General features: G+C 57.5%; 2 protein-coding genes across 3 annotated transcripts in view; both read left to right on the top strand.

The window, feature by feature from the left end:
- The window catches only part of NUP160 (nucleoporin 160), a 30,398-nt gene extending 21,548 nt beyond the window's left edge, over positions 1 to 8,850 (top strand). The window contains exons 23-36 of one of the 2 annotated variants that reach the window (XR_005934110.1): positions 799 to 894; positions 1,006 to 1,100; positions 1,828 to 1,924; positions 2,011 to 2,116; positions 2,237 to 2,397; positions 3,017 to 3,077; positions 3,858 to 3,968; positions 5,055 to 5,178; positions 6,021 to 6,122; positions 6,447 to 6,588; positions 6,848 to 6,973; positions 7,238 to 7,342; positions 7,535 to 7,701; positions 8,678 to 8,850. Coding sequence is in view for 1 of the 2 variants with exons in the window: in XM_030038386.1 (XP_029894246.1) it covers positions 799 to 894; positions 1,006 to 1,100; positions 1,828 to 1,924; positions 2,011 to 2,116; positions 2,237 to 2,397; positions 3,017 to 3,077; positions 3,858 to 3,968; positions 5,055 to 5,178; positions 6,021 to 6,122; positions 6,447 to 6,588; positions 6,848 to 6,973; positions 7,238 to 7,342; positions 7,535 to 7,621 (1,413 nt within the window). In the remaining variant the exon portion in view is untranslated. Of the gene's footprint in view, positions 1 to 798; positions 895 to 1,005; positions 1,101 to 1,827; positions 1,925 to 2,010; positions 2,117 to 2,236; positions 2,398 to 3,016; positions 3,078 to 3,857; positions 3,969 to 5,054; positions 5,179 to 6,020; positions 6,123 to 6,446; positions 6,589 to 6,847; positions 6,974 to 7,237; positions 7,343 to 7,534; positions 8,007 to 8,677 lie in introns of those variants that run through there. The other variant, XM_030038386.1, reaches the window with a different exon arrangement.
- Positions 8,692 to 20,783, top strand: FNBP4 (formin binding protein 4). Its single transcript, XM_030038412.1, has 16 exons — positions 8,692 to 8,850; positions 9,089 to 9,160; positions 10,094 to 10,230; positions 10,371 to 10,560; positions 10,776 to 10,926; positions 11,014 to 11,134; positions 11,418 to 11,756; positions 12,138 to 12,348; positions 14,385 to 14,503; positions 17,074 to 17,178; positions 17,500 to 17,633; positions 18,612 to 18,790; positions 19,158 to 19,471; positions 19,623 to 20,147; positions 20,240 to 20,397; positions 20,610 to 20,783. Exons 1-16 carry the CDS (start codon positions 8,727 to 8,729, stop codon positions 20,698 to 20,700), a joined length of 2,970 nt encoding a protein of 989 aa, XP_029894272.1. The 5' UTR covers positions 8,692 to 8,726; the 3' UTR covers positions 20,701 to 20,783.
- Positions 20,784 to 20,824: the final 41 nt, after the last annotated feature.

Genomic DNA, 20,824 nt, shown 5'->3' on the forward strand with positions numbered 1-20,824 from the left:
AATTCCTGCTTGGTCCCCAGCTTTTGTGGAAGTGACTTGAGACTCAGAAAACGTACTTTTTGGGGAGGTGAAACCTCAGTGTAGTCTGTTTACTTTCTTTGGGGGGTGATGATGAGGTGACTACAGTGTGAAATCTAGGTACTTTCCACCTATTAGTTTCCTAATAGCAGAGGACTTTGTTATCCAGCAGACAAAGGCAGGGTGAGATCCAGCTGCTGGAGGCAGAAGCCAGACATGTCCAGGCTAGATGTAAGATGCTGCTTAAGGGGCAGGTTATTAAGCTTTGAGGAAAATTAAAATTAATGTCTTTAAATTGAGATAGGATCTTTCTTCTTGCATAATGCCGTAGCTCAGACAGGCTGCAAGCTTGGACCTAGGCTCATTGTAAGGGATTCCCTGATTTTAAAATCCAGAAAACACAAGGATTGTCAGGTGCCCTTGGAGAGGGAACTTTTCTGATACAGCTTGGGGATAGAATCGTTTACCTCTCTGTTGCAGGGGTTTACTGTAACCGTCAACGCTAAAATGTTTCAGAAAACTCGCATTTGCAGAGATTAATCCTCTAGAAAAGCTGTAGCCTCAGCCTGATGTGCTGGGATTTGGTTCAGACCTCTGCAACTTACCAAAATCTTCCCTTTTTCAGTCTAATTGCTTAGAAACATTGGCAAAATCTTCTGCCTGCTCTTACGGTTGGTAGAGTCAGGAGCAGCTCTTAAAAGCAAACAAGAAAAACCCCTTGCCAACCCGACCCATTCTTCAGCACTGTTGCAGCCAACACTAGAGTATTGTCTTCTCCAGGTTCTGCGCTTGTTGGACATGGTGGGTTTACCGGAGCTGGTTATCCAGCTGGCTACCCTGGCTATCATGGAATCGGCGGATGACTGGAGAAGCCAGGTACAGGTCACTTCTTTTGCATCAAGATGTTTCTTCAGGGAGCTTACACAGGTATTTCTTTTTAGTTGTATAATTTGAGACATGCTGGTTTGTCCTCTTTGGTGTTTTCAGGCTACTTTGAGGACTTGCATCTTCAAACATCACTTGGATTTAGGACACAACAGTGAGGCATATGTAGCCTTAACACAAAACCCAGATCCAAGCAGGTAGGTGACAGTTTTATGCCTTTATGCTCACTTGTCTGGGAGGTCCATGTACCAATTTTTCCATCAAATGGAAAGGAAGATGATGCTTTAGGGTAGGACATGGCTGCTGCATTAAGAGGTTTTGTTTTAGCTTGTGTAAAGGTGTGTTTAAAGAGGCATACTTTGTTTTTGTAAGGACAGCTGGGATCAGCACTATCTCAAAGGAGGAAACTGGGGGCGGGGGGGGGGGGGAAGCTGATTCAGGGAAGAACCAAAAGAATAGCTGAAGGATCGCATGCAGCGTTGTATGTTAAAAAGCTGTAGGAGTCCAGTCAATTTAGTTTAATAAAAAAAAGACTTGGAGTTGAATTTTCAGCTTGAGTACCATCTGGGAAGTGAACTGGCTAGAGGAAGCTTCACCCTAGCAGAGGAGGATGTGATGAGTAGGAATGGCTGGAATAGGCGTTCAGAGGAGAAGTAGGAATGCATTTTAATTGAGGCTGAAGAAAACCTTACCAAATAGAGCTGAGGGAGGGAGACTGCCCTCCTGAGAGACCTTTGCAGAGGATCTCTGCTGTCCAGGATCTCTGTTTCCAGCACAGGAGAAGTCTGAAGGGACTTGTTGGTTCTAAGCCAGAAAAAAACCTATGGAGCTCGTCACAAAGCAGCATGTTCATGGCTTAAAGCCTGCATCCGGAGATGGGTTTGTTCCTGCTCCTCTGGAACGGTTGTGCTTCTCTCTCTGCAGGCAGCTGGACTGTCTGCGCCAGCTAGTGGTGGTTCTCTGTGAGCGCTCCCAGCTCCAGGACCTGGTGGAGTTCCCCTACGTGAACCTCCATAACGAGGTAATCAGCCTGCGCTGGGAGGAAGGGGGACACAACCGGGCCCTTTAAAGGGATTGTCGACCCATTTGAGCCTCTGCGTGCTGCAGGTCGTGGGGATCATCGAATCTCATGCTCGAGCAGTGGACCTGATGACACACAATTACTACGAGCTGCTGTATGCTTTCCACATTTACCGCCACAACTACCGCAAGGGTAAGGCTCGGGGTGGGCACGTCGTAGCTTACAGCCCGCCTGCTTGGGACACCGCTTCCCCTGTCCCTGCAGGGTGGCCTGTCCTGGGTCTTGGCTGATGTATTCCCCTTCTCTCCTCAGCTGGAACGGTGATGTTTGAATACGGCATGCGCCTGGGCAGGGAGGTGCGGACGCTCCGAGGGCTCCAGAAACAAGGAAACTGTTTCCTCGCTGCTATTAACTGCTTACGGTTGATCCGCCCAGAGTATGCCTGGATAGTGCAGCCAGCTTCTGGAGCTGTGGTAGGAAATGCTGAGCTTATTATGAAGCCTCTGACCTAAGCTATTGACAGTGGGGACACTTACAGCTGTACGTTCAGGAAGGAGCTTCCAAAATCCTTTCCGATGTGATGAAGAGGCGTTGGCCTTCTTAATCTGCGGCTCTCATCTTCTAGGCCAGCTTGTGTAGCACTCTCTTGCCCTGCTCAACGGAGACATTAGTCCTGGCTATCACCCATGTGTCTTTGCCCCTTTTTGGAGCAGGGTGGAAGCAGGACAACTTTTGGGAGGGGGCTGGTGTATATATGTGGGAATATATCGCCTTTTATTGAAGACAGAGCAAATCTTTCTGGGGAGTCTGAACAGCCAGAATACCAGTCAAAAGGAGAATTACTGTAACATGGTTTGTGTTTCAAACCTGTTTGCAGGGAGGTGGTGACTGTAGCCTTATCAGCTAATGCTGTGCCATGTTTCTGATAGCCAGAGATAAATGTAACCTGAACTGCCAAGTGGTTGTATGGCTTTTCTGATTCAAATCAAGGCTTGAAATGGAGATCTGGTGTTGGGGCTGTATCGTGTCGAGGCAGTTTGTCCTTTGGAAACCAGGTGGGCATAAACCCTCTTTCTGCTTTTTTCCTGCAAGTACGAACGCCCTGGAGCATCCCCGAAGAGGAGCCACGATGGGGAGTGCACGGCTGTTCCAAGTAAGTGCCTGGTGCGCTCTCTGACTCTTGTCAGGGAGCAGCCTTTCCCCTGGCCTCAGAGCTCTGCTGCTCCCATGTGAGCTGGGAGATGGCTCAGGGCAGCTCTCGCCTCTGTCAGATCAATAATTTGGGGGACTGTGAGCTAGTTAACTCTCCCAGTGTTAGTGTCTCCCAGTTGCAATAAGCTGCCATGTAACAGCTATTCCCCAAGGAGCTTCTGTGCACACTCCTCTGCAGTTTGATGTCTTGTCAGCGCTTTTGCTTTCAGTGGAAGTAACTTGCAATTTTAAAAAGAAAAGCATTGGTGAGGCAATTGTTCAAGACTTTTGTTGTTTGTGCTCTTGGAAACCCTGCTGACGTAGTGAGTCTCTGCTGGTAAGGTCTCCACTCTGCCTGTGTCTACTAAAGCACAGGGTGGTGGGGTCAGGTTAGACTCACAATCCTCAGCATTACGACAGAAAAAGTTACGGTCAGGTATTTTTAAAACAATTATTTCTGAATGAGCTCTTTTGTAGCGTATGCCTGGTGGTCAGAGCAGCAGCTGTTACCAAACATTAGATAACATCTGTAATAGAGGAGGAATGGGAGATTTGTATCAAGGAGGTAGGCACAGTTCAAGGTAGCAAGGAAGAGGCAGCAAAACCTGACCTCTCTTCCCGTGCTTTCTGTGGTACGACTCCTCTTAGGATGGCAGAGGGCTGTAGATGTTTTACGCAATGCCTGAGGAGCCCTTTTTAAATTTTTAAAATGCTGAGAGCCCTTTGTGTCCATCTGTTACAGCAACTCACCAAATCGAGATCCTGGAGCTGGAGGATTTGGAGAGGGAGTGTGTGTTGGCCCGGATCCGGCTGACTCTGGTGCAGCATGACCTGTCAACGGCGGCTGTGGCAGGTAAAAGGGATGCGGCACAGCCAATTCGCGCTTCCCCCCGAGGTTTTTGCTCGTTATAACACTTTCAGTCGTAGCTCAGGTGAGGAAGCAGCAATTTTGTTCTGACCCAGAGACAAACCCAGGCACTGGCAGGGGCCATTCAGTTCGCCTCCCTAGCATGAAATCTCGCCACCAAGTTCAGCAGCTTTGGAGAGGCAGATCAGGAGAAACAATGTTAAGTTTTCCACAGTTTTTTGGCTTTGCCGAACTCTAGTAATGGTCTGCGTGGGGCTGGGGTTGAGCTCATGAGTTGAGACAAAAAGGCATCTTTTTGGGTTGCTGGAAATTGCCCCCGGATGAAGCAGAATTAGAAAGCCCTAGAAAAAACACTTGCTGCGAGACTTACGTTATTGTCCTGGATAATCCTGCTTCATGACACAGTGTTAGCTTATCAAAGTTGTTCCTTGTTGGGGAGCAGAGGACTGCAGCTCTCCCACCCTGACCCTTTAAGTACGTTCTGCCACTCCCTGATACGAGTTATGCAACATGTACACGTTTTTCCCTGCTAAGTATCAGGAGGGGATGACTTCCCAGTAAGGGATTGCAGGGAAAGGATTGAACAGCTGGTTTGAGGGCAAACTCGAGACGCGGGAAGCCGAGTGCCACAGTCTCCTTTCACCTCCTGCCACTGCCCCTCCTGCCTGCGCTGGCAGAGCTGAGCTGATGCCTTGTTCGCTTGGGTACAGGCCTGCTGTGCCAGCGACAAGGCTGTCCCCTCCCTACTCCCCTAAACAGCGGCAGCGTTTGCCTATGGGCCGTACGATGCTGCCTGTGTCCCTCTCCAGCTGGTGCCTGATCAGGGACGGCTCCGTGGGTCACTGCTGCTTTGTGCAGTCCCTCCAGGGACGGCTCCTGGGCTCGTGAGATGCTCCTGAGGTCAAGAAAGCCTTAAGCCCCGTGATGAGGAGTAGTACTGCTGCAGGGTGTTTTACACGGGGCCATTAGCACGGTGCTGCTGTAACTGCCGCTGAATTGCGTGGGGTTAGGCCCCAGTAAGCACTGGGGTGTGACTGGGAGAGGCGCTTACCTGGTCCTCCTTCTCTGCAGGCAACTCTACACCTGAGGAAACGGTTGCTCTCCTGGTCCGGGCTGGCCTCTTTGACACCGCCATCACTCTGTGCCAAACGTTCAAGCTGCCCTTGACGCCCATCTTTGAGGGACTCACCTTCAAGTACGTAGCGAGCTTCTCCTCCCTGCCTCAGGTGACACGCGGTTGGAGAGACGTGCCCTGCGTGATGCTTGGCAGGGCGCAGCTTGCAGCTCCCCAGGGTCAGAAGCCAGCGCTGTCCCAACCTGTCTGCTCGCCGTGGCTGCTAACGCTGCGCACAGCCTCAGCAGCTGCTGGCTCAGTGGTTTTGAGGCGGAACTTGCTCTTCACGCCTGAAAAGGAAAAATAAGGGAGCCTTGCTGAGGAGGTAGTAGAGGGGAGAGATTTCTCCCTGGTCTCAGGGGAGAGAGCTGGCCTCTGACAGTCGCGGGTGATCCCAACCCAGGCACAACCATTACCTGGAGACCTTTCTGGTGAGCTGGCTCATGGCACACTCCTGCTGATGCCCAGTGAGCTGCTTACAGAAGATTTGTTCAAGCTGTTGAGTGGCTTTCAAGTAGCGGTTGGCTCTTCTGTCTGATCTCTGTGCTAGCCATTTGCTCTCATGCCTCACCTCCAACCCCAGGATTCCTCTTCTCCTTTGCCTCTATGCGCTTCCAGAAGACACGTTGTGCCTGCAGAGTTGTTCAGGAGCTCTGCTGCGACCTGTTCCTGTGGCTGGATGCACAGGGGGCATCTCTTGCCCAGGCTCGGGCCCTAAACCAGAGTCCTTATTAATTCTTTGGCACTGAGAGCAGCTTAGAAATCGCTGCAATAGCTGCCTTTTCCTGCCAAGCCAGCTAATTCGTAGCTGTTGCTTGGGAATAGTCCTGCGAGGGGTGGCTTTGAAGCTGGCACCTGTGGAAAGGCAGGGTGAAAGGACTAGGCTCTGAAGGCAGCCACCTTTGCACCGCTCTGTCTTGCAGGTGCATCAAGCTGCAGCTGGGAGGGGAGGCAGCGCAGGCAGAGGCCTGGGACTGGCTAGCAGCAAACCAGCTCTCGGCACTGGTTACCACCAAGGAGTCCAGGTAGGTCCTTGTCTGTGGGGGGAGAAGAGCAGAGCTGCTTTTTGTCGGAGTGGATCATTTCTGGAGGCAAAAGCCTTGCAGGAATCCAGAGAGGGTCACGGGTTCTTAAAAACCCCCTTAAAGCAGACCTGCGGGACTGGGATAGCAGGAGAGCCATGCTCCCACGCCATCACCACGCTCTCCCCAGCCCGCCCCACTTTGCTGGGCCTCAAGCGCACACCTTGAACCCGGGCAGCGGGACAGGTCCCCTGGAGCACGCTGTGGCCTGGCAGACAGTGGCAGGGGCTGCTGGCACAGGTTCCGAGGGGAAATATTGCCTTGCAGTGCCACAGATGAAGCCTGGCGGCTGCTGTCATCCTATCTGGAGCAGTACCCATCCCAGAACAGCCTGTACCATCGCTGCGTCATCAACAAGCTCTTGGCGCATGGGATACCTCTGCCCAACTGGCTCATTAACAGCTACAAGGTGAGAACAGGGAGAGGGTCACTGCTCAGCGCGTACTGCCTGCTGGCCAAAAAACCCCAGCTGTCCCAGAGCTGCCAGGTAACCTGCGCTTCGACAGGCACCTCCTTGTCGCAAGCTTCATCCCGCCTTCCTGTTCCCAGCTCCGGGAACCCGTGCCGGATGCTTTATGCCCGTTACCGAGGCTCAGAGCAGGTTGCTGTCAGCATCACAGTGGCTCCTGGGTGCGTTCCCTGGCTGACATTTCCCTCTTTGCTTGCAGAAAGTGGATGCTGCTGAGCTGCTGCGTCTCTATCTGAATTATGATCTGCTGGAGGAGGCTGTGGATTTGGTCCTGGAGTACGTAGATGCTGTGCTGGGCAAAGGGCACCGGTATTTTGGAATCGAGGTGAGCTCACCTGCAGCGTGCGATGTGGTGGACCGTTTCTTGGGACAGATCCCGCTTGGGGTTTGGGTATTGTGCCCGTGACGGTGCTTCCAGGAGAAATGGGTGTGGATAACCCACCCTAGAGGAGAGGGGACCTCTTAGTGGGACCAGTAGGACAAGCAGCTGTCAGGACGTGGCGGCTGGAAGCTCTTCCTCGCTGTGGCTGTGGGGAGGAGCGTTTTTGTCACCAGCACAATGTGACACAAGGGTTCCTCTCCCCTCCAGTTCCCCCTGTCCGCCACGGCCCCCATGGTGTGGCTGCCCTACACCGCCATCGACCAGCTGCTCCAGGCGCTGCGGGAGAGCACCACCAACCATTACAACGTCGTGGTAGGTACCGCTGCCCGGGGAAAAGGAAGGGTGCTCGCAAACGCCCTGTGGAGGGGCCGAGGGGTGACGGGGAGCACCGCAATTTGCCCTGTGCCTTCTCCTGCTCCTGCCCGAGCAGAAGGAAAGTGGGAAGGGGGATGCGGGACAGGGTGGGAGCCCTCGTCTCTGACGCCTGCTCTGCCCCTCGCCCAGCTCTATCAGAAGTTGCACGACAAGATGGAGGACTACCAGCAGAAGGTCAGCGTGGCCACCCGGGATCACCTGTACCGCCGCAATTAGCGGCAGCCCCGTCGCCCACCCGGCCTCGGCCACCACCCGCAGGCTCCCGGCTCTGCGCCACAGGACAGCGCCCGCTCAAGGTGACGTCCCGGGGAGCTGACGCTGTCCCACCCCGCGCTGGCTCAGCCGGTGGTGCTATTTTTACTCGTTTTTTCCGTAAGGGTCCGGTTTGGGGAGGTGGAGTGCATCTTTGGGGTGTTACCTCCTCGCTGTCCCTGTCTCTGTGGGGGGGTGATTGGTGATTAGCAGAGCTCTGGGGGTACAACCACCACCAGGGCCGCCCCCTCGCTCTCATCCTGTACCATACGCAGCAGGTTTTTGGCGTTTTCTTTTATTTATTGTTGTGTTTTTGGATGAACTTTAATAAACTCAAACTGTTATTACAGGTCTGTGTCGGGTTGGGTGCTGCTCCCCAGGCACCCCTGGGAGCACAGTGGGGATTTTGGGGTGGGGGGTCAAAGGGTGAAGCAAGCACGAGCTGTGGGGCTTGTCTTGCCAGGATCCTGCACATCCATCCCTTTCTTACAGGGAGCTCTCTATAGGGCCTGCCGCAGCACTGTGCCATATAGCACGCCTGAGGACTGACACCTTGCCCTAGGACCGAGGCGCAGTACTGTGCTATAGGGCAGAATGGACCTATATCCCCAAGAGCCCAGTATGCACTATAGGCTCGAGGGCCAGCACCCTGCTATAGGGCAGGATGGGGTTATAAGTGTGGCGGGGGGGTTGGCTGTAGGGTAAGAAGGGGCCATAGACCCCTAGAAGCAGTGTTACGCTGGATGGGGCTACAGCTATATGCCAAGATGGAGCTATAGGATCCAGGACTAGCACCCTGCTGTAGGGCAGGACGGGTCTATAGGATCCAGGACCAGCACCCCGCTATAGGGCGGGATGGAGCTATAGGATCCAGGGAGAGGCGGGAGCTCTAAACCCGAGGGGCGGGGCGATGCGCCAATCCGGGGAGGGGGGCGGAGCTCCCTTTCCGCCCCGCCCTTTCGGCGCCATGACGCAATACGCACCGACCCCGCCTTTCCCTTCCCCTCCTCTACCGCGCAGGCGCGGCCGCAGCCCTGAGGCGCCTTCAGCCGCCGCCGCCGCCGCCGCCATGGGGAAAAAATCCCGCGCCGCTCCGGGCCGAAGGCCCATCCTTCAGCTTTCTCCTCCCGGACCCCGCCGGGACGAAGCGGCGGTACAGCCGGTTGAAGGCACCGAATCGGGTTCCGAGCCGGGTAATAATCGGCGGGAGGGGATGTGAGGGGAATGGCGGGCGGGGGACGCTTTGTTGGCGGGGCGCGGCCTAGTGGAGGCCTCGGCGCGGCCTAGTGGCGATACCGGGGGGGGGGAGGCGGAGGGGGGGGGGGGGGGGGCCGCGGGGCGGGGCTCCGCCCCGCCCCGCGGCCCCCCCCCCTCCGCCTCCCCCGATTCTAGCCCCCCCCCCCTTTCTTTAACGATTTCCCCCCCCTCCAGACGAACCCGAAGCGGTAACGGAGCCCCCCCGCAACGCTCCCAACCCGCCGCCCCCCGCTGTCAAGCCCACAGGTATGAAGCCCCCTCCAAAAAAAAAAAAAAAAAAAAAAAGAGGGGGCAGTGCCCCCTTTTTATTCTTTTTTTGGGTGGGTGGGGGGTTGTACCGTTTTAAGCGCGTTTTTTGTTCGGGTAAGTTGATTTCCACGTTTATGTGCTTTTGATCTGGGGGAGCGGGGTGATCGCCCCCCCTCACTTTATTTCTTTTTTTTGGGGGGGGGAGCAGGGTTATTGCCCCCATTTTCCTGTTTTTGAGGTGGTGGTATGATGTAAAAGTTCACCCCCCTGCCGCCCCTGAAGCGATTTGTGAAGGGGAGGTGATTTCTTGCCTTAAAAATTTGGGTTTGGAGATGTTTTTTCCGCCCAGTGTGTTTTTTTTTTTTCTGGGGGGAGGAGGAGGTGATTTTTTTTGCCGTTACTGTTGTTACCCATCGTTAGCGCTTAAATAAATCCAACATCAATTTAATAATTTAACATTTAACATTAAATAACTTAACAATTTAAAACTTTGGTATTTTGGGGTGCGGTGACTCCCCCCTCTGTGGTTTGCAGGCAGAATACGATATTTTCTCCCCCCAGGTCTCTTTTTTCAGGGGTGGGGAATTGCTTTTTCTTCCTAATGTTGCTCAGTTGGTCGGTCTTTTTTTTCCCCGGGGAGGCTATTTCCCATTCCCAGTGTGGATGGGGGGCTGGCACCCCGCCTCGATATTGGGGGTCAGGAGATATCCCCGTGGATGTTTTGAAGAGGGAGGGGCGGCGTTTATCCCCTGAACGCTCGTGGCTGCTCCCCCCTCGCAGGATTAGAGGGGTGACGGCGGGACCACCCGAGTCGCAGCGGGATGGGGGGCAGGGGGTGGGATCCGCTTCTCCGAGGCGGGATGTGCTGCGTCGTGGCCCCCCCCCCTCGCTGAGGGTCCGCTGTTCCTCTCTGCCCCCCACCCCGGCCAGGAGGTTTGTGTCTGCTTGGCGCCTACGCAGACAGCGACGATGAGGAGGGCGAAACCCCGGAGAAGTCTGCCCGTTCCGCGGACGCGAATGGCAATAATTCGGCAGACATCGACAGCACGCTGGCAAACTTCCTGGCGGTTAGTGTGGCTCTGGGGAGAGAGGGCGGAGGGGAGGGGATCTTCACGGTCCGAGGCATTGTCCTCTGCTGATAAATGTTTTGACTCCGCTTTTGCCTCCCCTGGGATTTGAGGATCGTGTCGGGATGTTGTTTTCGCAGGAGATCGATGCCATCACAGCTCCTCCGCAGCCCGCCGAGCCCTCCGCCGCCTCTTCCGCGCCGCCCCCCACTCCTCCCCGCCCGGAGCCGAAGGAGTCGGGCTCGGGCCAGTCCTCGGGCACCGCCAATGGCGCGGGATCTGCGCCGGCCCCGGAGTGGCAGTACGATACCCAGTGCTCGCTGGCGGGAGGTGAGCGCCTCGTCTTGGGGCTGGGGGGGCGGGGGGGGGGGGGCTTCTGTCCCCCACTTTGCTCACCGAAGGGAGCTGAGGGCGGTGACAAGCGGTTGACGCTGGGAAAAGGGGGGTGACAACGGTCTGGGGAACCGATCCGGTTGGCGGTGGGACGCAGGCTCTGCGTGTCCTGTGGCTGACGGCCTGTCCTTGTCCCTCCCCGCCCCCGGCAGTGGGAGAGCTGGAAATGGGTGACTGGCAGGAGGTGTGGGACGAGAACACTGGCTGCTACTATTACTGGAACACCCAGAGCAACGAGGTGACTTGGGAGCTGCCGCAGTACCTGGCGACGCAGGTCCAGGGCCTGCAGCACTACCAGCACAGGTGGGAGAGACCCTCAGCCCTGCGAGGGGAGGCGATGGGGCTTTGTCCCCCAGCCCGCCCTTCATTCCCTCTCCTCTTCCTCAGCAGCACCGTGGCAGGCGCCAACGGCAGCTTCGTAGCGGCCGCCGAGCTGTACCCCCAGGAGAAGGGGGCCGCCCCGGGCAGCGTCAGCCGTGGGGCCAGCCTCACCAAGCGGGAGGTGAAGAAGGTCAGTCGGACGGGCCGAGCACCAGGTTCTGGTTGCCCCAGAGCTTGTAGGGGCGCCCCTTTGGGCTTCTTCGGCAGTGGGTGGGTTGCTCCGCTCCATTCGCAGCCCAAAAAAGGGCCCCGTCAGCACGAGAGGCTGCCTGGGCTGCTCCTTCTGCGGGCTGCGGTCTCCTTCGCTGCTTGGGGAAGGCGTAGGGCTGGGGCGAGGGGGCAGGGAGCAGCGGCTGCTGCCGGAAAGCTCGCACGGCTGCTGCCGGAAAGCTTACGCGGCGCTCGACCTGCAGGAAGTGAACGAAGGCGTGCAGGCCCTCTCCAACAGCGAGGAGGAGAAGAAGGGGGTGGCTGCAGCCCTCCTGGCACCGCTCCTGCCCGACGTGGTGAAGGAGGAAGAGGAGCGCTGGAGGAGAAAGGTGATCTGCAAAGAGGAGGTCGAGCCGCCCCCGGAAGAGGAGGCAAAAGCAGAAGAGGCGGCGGCCGCCCCCGAAGAGCCGCAGCCTGGCAGGGATCCCCTGGAAGACGCGCTGCAGGAGGATCTGTGCAGCGTGGTGCAGTCGGGGGAGAGCGCTGAGGAAGAGGAGGAGCAAGACACCCTCGAGCTGGAGATGGTGCTGGAGAGAAAGAAGGTAAGGGGGAAATTTCTGTCACCGAAACGAGGCCGCGGGTGCAGCCAAGGAATAGTTGGGAATAAACTGGGAGCAGCAGATGTTTTCACCTCTGTCCTCCTGCCTGCTCTGGGAGAGTGACCCTGCGTTTCCCGTGCTGTTCCTATACGGGCCTGGGCTCCATATAGATCTGGGGGCTGATCAGCCACAGCTTCATGTGGATGCTGTGCTGACGAGTCAGCGGCCGTTGGCAAACTCTCACCCCGTCTTCCATGCCATTAACGCGGTGCCCCGGTTAGAGCAGCTGTTTGCTCTTCTTTCACGGGTGACTCATAACCGTGGCTGTTCTTTGGGGGACGCTCAGGTCCCTGAAGTGCCGCTCACTGTCGTGTCTCTTGGCAGGCGGAGCTGCGTGCCTTGGAGGAAGGCGATGGCAGCGTTTCGGGCTCCAGCCCACTCTCCGACGGGAGCCAGTCGGCCTCGCAGGATGCAACCCGCAGGCTGGCCTCTAAGCGAGGGAAATGGAAACTGTTTGTTGGAGCTGCCAGCCCCGAATCCGCGAGTCGAGGCTCCAGCAAAACAGGCCGGGAGAGCCCGGAAGCGGGAGAAGCAGGTAATTGGAAAGGCTCCCTTCGGAGGGAGGAGCGGGTATTTGGAAAGGCCGCAGCCCTCTCCTGCCGGGGTCTCCTTTCCCCGAAGATGCACGGGGCGCCTGGAGCCCCACGCAGCGCGTAGAGGAGCCGGGTGGGCGGTGAGGTACGTGTGCCAGGCAGGGGACAGGCCCAGAGGGGTGGCTGTCACCAGTGTCGCAGGCTGGCGGTGCCAGTCTTGCAGGCTCAGGGCAGCGTGGGGTTAAGCTGATGCTCTGCCAGACTCTCTTCTTTATCCTAATTAAAAAGAGAAAACAGGGAGGTGCCCATATTCAACACTTTTGTCAGGAAAATAAATAGGAGAGTGCCCGTACTCAACGCTTTAGCAGGAGAAGGAACGCAGAAACGTGGTAACGGCTGCTTCATGTCCCACCGCCTTCCGCTTTCCTCCCGACATTATAAATCCGAACTGTGGTACATGAGGAACTGTTGTCTTCCTCTTTTCAAGTTCTTTTTCTAAGCTGCCTGGTAACGGTCACCAAATTTCAGGCAGGTGAGGTGTTCCCCAAGAGCCGCTCCAGCTCCACGCTTGTTGGTGCATGGGAAACGTAAGGCAGGACCCCGCTGCCAGGAAGACGTGGTTCACGTAAGGGTTGTTTGATACCAGGATACATTGCTGGAGCAACAGCCCCTCAGCAGAGCTCACGTTCCTGTTCGCGCTCTACTTTCCAGTGGTACAGCCATGGTCTTTCAGAGACTGTTGTCAAACGTATGTTAAGGGTAGTTCATCCGATGTTGCAGAGCATTGTATAAATTTATTGCCTCGAGGGAAATGATGCGATTGCGGCTGTTAGCCCGTGCTTCGCTACCTGTACCGACCCTCCCATCCTCCCCAGTCCCTCCAGAGCTGCGCTCCCCGAAGCGCGCTTGAGAGAACAGCCTGTGCCTGGCGGCCCCGGGACTCCCAGATGTGCCAGTCCCTGGCACAAGGCTTCAGGCCAGCTGCCTGCCTCGTGGCAAAGAGGAAGGCAGCCCCTCTGGTGCAGAAAGCTGGCTGAATGAGAGACAACTGATTTTCCCAGGAAAAAACGGTACAAAAGTGCCCTGAGCCTGGAGCAGGCTGCGTCGTGCTGGAGTGGGAGACAGTGCCCTTCCCTAAAATGGTGTTGATGTGGTCTTAACACGCGTCTGCTTCAGGCAGAGGTGTGATCTGGATGGCAGGCCTGGCGTTAAGTCGGTGATGTCGTTTGTCCGGGGTGGCTCTTTGCGGGATGATTTTGCTGGAGGGTTTTCCCTTGTGCCTCGCAGGCCTGTGGGCAGAACGTCCCTGGAGCCAGTTCTTCCCAGCAGTGCTGGTTTCCCGCTTACCTGGGAAAGAGGAAGCTGTTACTCTAAAATAACCTGTTTTAAAAGTTGAGCACCCTGCTGCTGGAGGGTGGTTGAGGGAACTGTCCTGCCCTTCAGCGCCAGGACGCACCAGGAATGTGGTTTTTTTTTTACCCCCCCCCCAAGGGCTTTTGGTAGGACTCCCTCACAAAACTTCCCTCCCTGGAATTTGTCGCTTGGACAGTGAATTAGTCGCCGCTGCCCTGTGATGCAGCAGAGGCAAAACCTTACGGTCTTGACAACTATTTGGGAGCTCTTCAGTCTTCGACAATGGTCTCAACTTATTTAATACCCAATACTTTTTCTTGACAAACTATTAAACCGCCGGAGTTTAACGCTTGCCTGCCTGGTGGTTAGCTCTCTTCACGCTTCCTTGAACCCTGTGCTCCACGCTGTTCCTCCTTCCTGCCCTTGTGCTGGAGCAGCTGTAATTCTCCACTTCCCGTGCCATCCTTCTGGAAGGACCCCCACCATCAAAACACAGAGCCAGTGACCCTCTCTCCTTTTTAATTTCAGGCTCTCGTCGCCGGCTCCTGTAGGAAAGAGGCCCTGGCTCTTTCCCTGCCCTCTCCTGCAGCGGCTTTGGCCCCCCAGCACGGTGTCTCCAGCCCACTGTTGGCAGCGCCGTGGCAGCAGTGGGAGAAGGGCTGACCTGTCATTTCTTCTCCTGCAGCGGCGAGCACAGAAGCAGCTGATGTGATTTCAGACAAAGAGGCAGAGTCTGAGGAGCCCCAGGAGAAAGCAAAAGCCCAAGGGGCACCAAAAATAGAAGAGGAGGAGCAGGACCTAAAGGTACGGAGATGCAGAGGTGTGTGTCTGTGAGATCCGTCCCAGCTCGCGTAAGGGACGTGGCCAGGCACTCGGCCACTCCCCCAGGCCCCGGCCAGTTCGTGGCTCTCCCAGGGCTCGCCGTGCCGCCGGCAGTGCGGAGGGACGTGCTGGCTCCCTTGGCCACCTCTGCCCAGGGGAAACCTGAGCTTTGGGCTGTGGGTTTGCCCCAGCTGGAGCGACCTTGTCCGCCTCCCGCGCTGCCGGTGGGACGGCACCGTAGCCCTGCTGCAGCTCTACGCCTCAGGTCCCTTTGCGGCTGCGAGAACAGTTTGCCCTGGCCCTGTGAAAGAGTGGCTGTGCAGGATTGGGCCAGCATTTCTGCAGCCCGGTATCCTATCTCCAGCAGGAGCCAGCAGCAAAGGCTTGAAAGTGTTGTAAAAAAAATAAAAGGGGGGGGTGTGGGGGGCATAAAGACTGAGCCCAGGGGCTTGTCGTGAGAGAGAGCAAACACTTTTGTCTTGACTTTCTTTTCACCAAAAACGGTATTACAGTCCTCTGGCACGTGCCCATTCAGTCGTCCCGTTTCCAGGCTGAAGACTCCTCATCCGTAATCTCTCTGGGTCTGGAGGCTGCCGGTACCTATTATTCTGCCCTTCCCCTGGCGTTACTTTTCTGAAGTTGTTAGATGCAAATTGGGGAAGCCCTGGGGACTTCTGCAGCATCGTACTGATGCTGCGAAAAAGGCTCAGGCTTCAGTACTGATATTTTCTCTTCGAGCCTTGGTTTGCTCTTTTTTGGCTGCAGCTGAACGATTCCCAGAGCCCCTTCCTGAGCCGTAGTAGTGACATGCAGAGCTACAGGCTCTGGGTGATGGTTACGCAGAGTGGTAGGGGAGATCTTTTCGTTTTGTCCTTTTGATTCCCCAGTCGCTCGTTACCCTGCAATCTCCTGCAGCGTTAAATTTGGCTCCTGAGTAATTTTGTTTCGCTAGCAAATGTTGTCACCTCCCTGTGCCAGATGGTTTATGGATGGGGAATCACTGGCTCGTGGTAGAACCCTGGTGGAAACCAGCAGCGAAAGCTGACCTCCGGCCATGCCCTCGTTTCCCACCACTTAATCATTTTTCCAGCATGAAAGGGAAGGGCTTCGTTATCGTCCTCCTGACAGATTTAGCATCTCTCCCGTGAAAGAACTCTAGCAGAGTTTTGAGATGTGATATTCCCTGCCCAAAACCACTGTGCCTCCCTCAGCATAGCATCCACGTGAGGCTTGTCTGATTTTTTTAAAATTCAATTTATCTAAAAGAAAAGAGGAAAAAAAGCCTGCAGCAGGACCACGCTTGTTGGCTGCTGCACCCCAGATGGCTGCCGAAAGCCTTTTAAGCTGTCACGTTTGCTGTCCCCTTTTCTCCTGGTACTGGCGGTGCTCTGTGACGGACTGTGTGCTGTAGCGTGGTGCTTTCCCATGCAGGATCCCCTTAGAGCTGTTGGAGGAATGCCGTCTCCTTGGGTAATTGGTACCGTTTGCTTCATCGGTTTGGGGTAATCTCTCTTCTGCCGGATCTCTGGTTTGCAGGAGATCCGCCGGGTCCTCCGCTGCGAAGTCACCCTCTGCTGTGGGATCTTTCCTGGCTTCTCCGTAGCCACGTTAACGTGGGAATTGTTTCCCTGCCTCGGGCTTCTCTAGCGCTGCTTGTCTGTCTGGCCCGTCCCCCTCTCTGGAGACAGACGCTGCGTTGTCGGCTTTGGGGATCTTCCAAAGCATCTTCCAAAGAGTGAAGGAAAAAAGAAATTTTTAGAGCCTTCCTTTTAAGCAATCATGATACTGCTTGGAGGCGTCCACCCCATTTCTGCTCTTGTTTTCTGGCTTGTAGGTGCTTTCACGCAGGCCCCTCAGTTAGGGGGATTGACACGGGGGATCCCTATGTCCCCGTGCAGTGCCCCAATGGGAGGTTTTGCTCCCATGGGACGCTGGGGTTGAGTAACAGTGGTCGCTGTGGGCTGGCCTGAATCTTAACATAGATACTGTCTCCGCTCGGGAGTAAATCCAGAGCTGTTACCCCTTTCCTGTGCTTTCCAGCTAGTTCCTCTGGAAAGGGGTGATTTATGAAGCCTGAAATTATATCCTGGCCCATTTCCTTTGGGAAACGGTTGAAGTATTAGATTTCCGCCCTGGCGATTGCTCTGCTGTACCTCCAGAGCCGGGGCGCCGAAGCAGACTGAGCCCGTACCCTCCTTCGGCTGGCGCGGAGCGGCGACCGCTCTGGCAAGTGCCGGGAGCCGTGGCTGGGAGTAGGGCAAGGTCCACACGAAGGAGTTGGGGTTTGCTGGCACCTCCTGCAGCTGCAGAGGAGGTCTCATCCTGCTACCCCACAGTAACCCCCTCCCTGGGGCGCAGGAGGTAGCGGGGCTTCGAGGAGGGGGTGACAGGCGCACACACGTTCAGGGTGGCACATCCCAGTCCCACCAGGCTGAGGGGCCGCGGGCTGTCCAGAGTCTTGTTTGCCGGGGAAGGCCTCGAGCCATGAGGCCGCAGCCGCCCGGTGACGCTACCCGAGAGTGGCTCTTTACTCTCCCCTTTCTCCCTGGCAGTTTCAGATCGGAGAGCTGGCAAATACTCTGACTAGTAAATTGGAGTTCCTGGGCATCAACAGACAATCTATCTCCAACTTCCACATGTTGCTGTTGCAGACAGAGGTAACCGAGCCTTCGCCCCTCGCTCCGGCCTTCTGTTCCGAAGCGGATCAAATACTGTCCGCCGTTCGAGCGCCGAGGGCCGGTGCTGCGTGAACCTCGTGGCCGCGGCGGCACCGCACCGCGCCGTGCGGCGCGCCCACCCGCCTGCCTCCTGCAGGGCCCTTCCACGGCGGGGGGAGAGCATGGCTTTGCGCGGAGGCGGTGTCTTCCTCCTGGCCCCCCTGAGTCCCGTGCCATAAGGGAGCCTCCCGGACCTCGAGTCCTGTCCCGAGGGCCGCTTGCAGCCTCCCTCAACGGCTTCCCCCGGTTCTTGCCCTCTAGACCCGCATTGCAGACTGGCGAGAAGGTGCTCTCAATGGAAACTACCTCAAACGCAAACTCCAAGACGCAGCCGAACAGCTAAAACAATACGAAATAAACGCCACCCCTAAAGGCTGGTCCTGCCACTGGGACAGGTACGCGATCTCCTACCTTTCTCACCTTTCATCTCTGACATCTCAGACATGATTTGTGACCATCACCACCCGACGACGTGGCGCCGTCCCTCTCGGAGACTGAGAGCAGCTTCTGTTAGCAGTGCTGGGCAGGCAGAGAAACGTCCGGCACTCGCAGAGTTTGGGCCAGCCACCAAACTGGAGGATCCAAACGGAGTGCTCAGTGCTTTGAGACGGAGCTGATTCCCTGATCGGACAGAGCTGGTTTTCACTCTCGCGAGTGTAAAGCGCTGTGGAGGGCGGGCCTGGGGGGTCGCGCATGCGAGAGCTCTGTGAACTTTGCAGGATCTCTGGATCACCTCTTCTGACCAACAGCTCTGACAAAGGACAAACTTCAACTCATCGACGGAACGAAGAACAAGATTTCTGTCTCCTGCCAGCAGGTCAGACCCAAACATTTCTTTGTCTATTTGGCTTTCTTGATTAATTTTCCTTTGTTTGAAATCTTTGCTCTTTTGTTTTTCAGCTCCCAGATCCGCTCCCTCTCTCTAGCATTCACTGTGTGTTTGACACCAAGAGTATCATAAAAGCGACCTCCGCGCACCACGGGGTAGGGGGGCAGCCGCTTCTCTCCATTGGGCTGTTCCCCGGTGCCTCTTCTTGGAGGGCGACTTTCAGCCAAGGTGGCGGCTGAAAGTCCCGATGCTAGCGAGACGTCGCTCTGCTGCACGCTGGCCTGCTTTCTCAGCCCTCCCCTCCCTCGGAGCGGGGGGCTCAGGGCGACGTTCACGCAGCCAGCAATGCAAATAGCTTTGAGCGAGCCGGCTCGGGCCTCTCCTGCCTCTGTCCTCAAAGTTGTTTGTTGCGTTTGGGAGAGCGGCGGCCCTGCCGCAGAGGGTCTTCCCTGCGAGAGCGCACCGCTGTCGTGGGCAGGCCCGCCTCGGAGTGTCGGTGGCGGGGGAGGGAATCTAAAGCCTCCTTCTCTTTCTTGTGATTTAGGGAGCATAGACGCTATTTCTATGTTAACGAGCGCTCAGGAGAGTCGCAATGGGAGTTCCCCGACGGGGAGGACGAAGAGGAGGGACAGCGGAGCACCGACAGAAAAGCCGACGGTCCTCCTAAACCACCTCCAAAAGACAAAGGAGAGCGCGCCGAGGACCCCGCCGAGCGCTCCGCAGGTACAGCCGGGGGCGGGAACGGGGACAGGGGAGGAGGGGGTCGCTGCGGTTGGGGGGTCCTGGCCCCGAAGCGGGGCATTGGGGGGGCCCCACCGAGCGCTAGAGCAGTTCGCGGTGGCGCTGGCCTCCCTCCCCGGGCTTTAGCGAAGCCGGGACGAGCGCCGCTCCCGCGTCCGAGCTGTCCCCATCGGTTTTAGGCATCGCAGCGGCGCCGGGGAAGGCGGCGTGCAGCTCGTCGGTCGAGCCTGTGGCGTGAGCTCTGCCTGCCCGCTCCCAGGCAGGGCCCTGGCAGGGAGGCAGCGGGCAGGAGCAGGCAGCGCGGTCCGTAGCGTGGGTTTTCAAGCCTGTGTCAATATGTATTCTTCAGGCTCCCTTTGTAAAGAATCCTTCTCAGGCCAAGTTCCTGCTACGTCTCTCATGCCGCTCACTCCATTTTGGACTCTGCTTCAGTCCTCTGTCCCGGTCCTCCAACCTCCTTTGCCTTTGGAAATGCCTCCGCCGCCTCCGCCTCCACCGGACTCACCTCCGCCGCCGCCCCCGCCGCCCCCACCTCCCGGAGAAGACGGCGAGATCCAGGAAGTGGAGATGGAAGATGAGGGGGGCGAGGAGCCGCCCGCCCCAGGAACGGAGGAGGACGCTCCCCTGAAGCCTCTCCTGCGCCCAGCTGCCAGCAGCAGCCAGGTGAGCGGCGGTGCCGGCAGCCGGGCAAAGCCGGACCTCGGCCAGTCCCACCGCCCGGTGTCCGGCGCGGGGAGGGGGCGTGGAAGGGCGCTCATTCGGCCGCACTTCAGGGCTCTCCCGGCTCGGTACTCACTTCAGCACTCTCTTCCAGGGTGCCGTTGAACCGAGCCCGGCCCCACTGCTCTCCGCCAAGCCTCAGAAGAGGAAAGCCGTGGAGATGAGCCCGGGGCTGATGCAGCGAACGGCCACCATCGGCAGCTGCCCCGTCATCTACAGCCAGCCCCTGATGGCCGCCGGCAAGTACCAGCCTTCGGCCGTGCCCCTCGCCTCCCTGAGGCCGCGCCAGCGGCTGCAGGGCGAGATCCAGGGCCGCCCCAACCTCCGCATCGCGCCGGGCCACGCCGGCCCTCAGCCCGCCGCGCTGGGCCTGCAGTCCGGCTACCTGGGCGTGACGGCGCCCGCCGCGCCTTCCGTCATGAGCTACTCGGAGTGCGCCGCGCCCGTCAGCCTGGCCGCTGCCGCCGTGCAACCGGCCCCGGCGCGAGGAGCCCTGCCCGCTGCCGGCACCGCCGACCAGCCGCCTCCTCCGCCGCCCCCCCAGACACCCCCGCCTCCCGCCCCCAAGGCGCCGCCGCCACCGGAGAAGGAGAAGCCGAGGAAGGGGCGGAAGGACAAGGTAGGCAGGTGCTCTTGCGCCGGTCACTCGCCGGGTGCCCTCTTTTCCCTTTCCGGCCGCCCTCACCACGGCCTTTTGCGTTTCTGGCGCAGGGCAAGAAGGGCAAGACGAAGATGCCGTCGCTGGTGAAGAAGTGGCAGAGTATCCAGCGGGAGCTGGATGAGGAGGAGAACTCCAGCTCCAGCGAGGAGGATCGGGAGACCACTGCCCAGCGGCGCATCGAGGAGTGGAAGCAGCAGCAGCTGATGAGGTACGATCCCCGGGAGGCTGCCCCGGCATCGGCAGCCCTTCTCTGTGGCACGCTGCCCGGCTCGGCTCCACCTGGGGGGAACGTTTCCTTGTCCCCTGTAGAGGCAGAGAGTGGGGATCCGCATCTCCGGCCCCGGGGGGAGGCACGCCAGGGTGGGGGCGGACTGTCGCCTTGTGCCGCCCGGGTGCTGACATCCCGCTTTATCCCCGCAGCGGCATGGCGGAGAGGAACGCCAACTTCGAGGCGCTGCCGGAGGACTGGCGAGCGCGGCTGAAGCGGAGGAAAACCGCGTCGAGCACATGAGGCGCGGCCGCACTCTTTTTTACAGATGTACAGTTCAGAGCCCTTCACTTGACCGTTGTCCAATAAATTGTAGCAGTTTGGGACGCACCGTCTGGTTGAGTGGGAGCTGTCCCTGCCCCTGCCG

The sequence above is a fragment of the Aquila chrysaetos genome, chromosome 16, assembly GCF_900496995.4.
Source record: "Aquila chrysaetos chrysaetos chromosome 16, bAquChr1.4, whole genome shotgun sequence".
Classification (NCBI taxonomy): Eukaryota; Metazoa; Chordata; class Aves; order Accipitriformes; family Accipitridae; genus Aquila; species Aquila chrysaetos.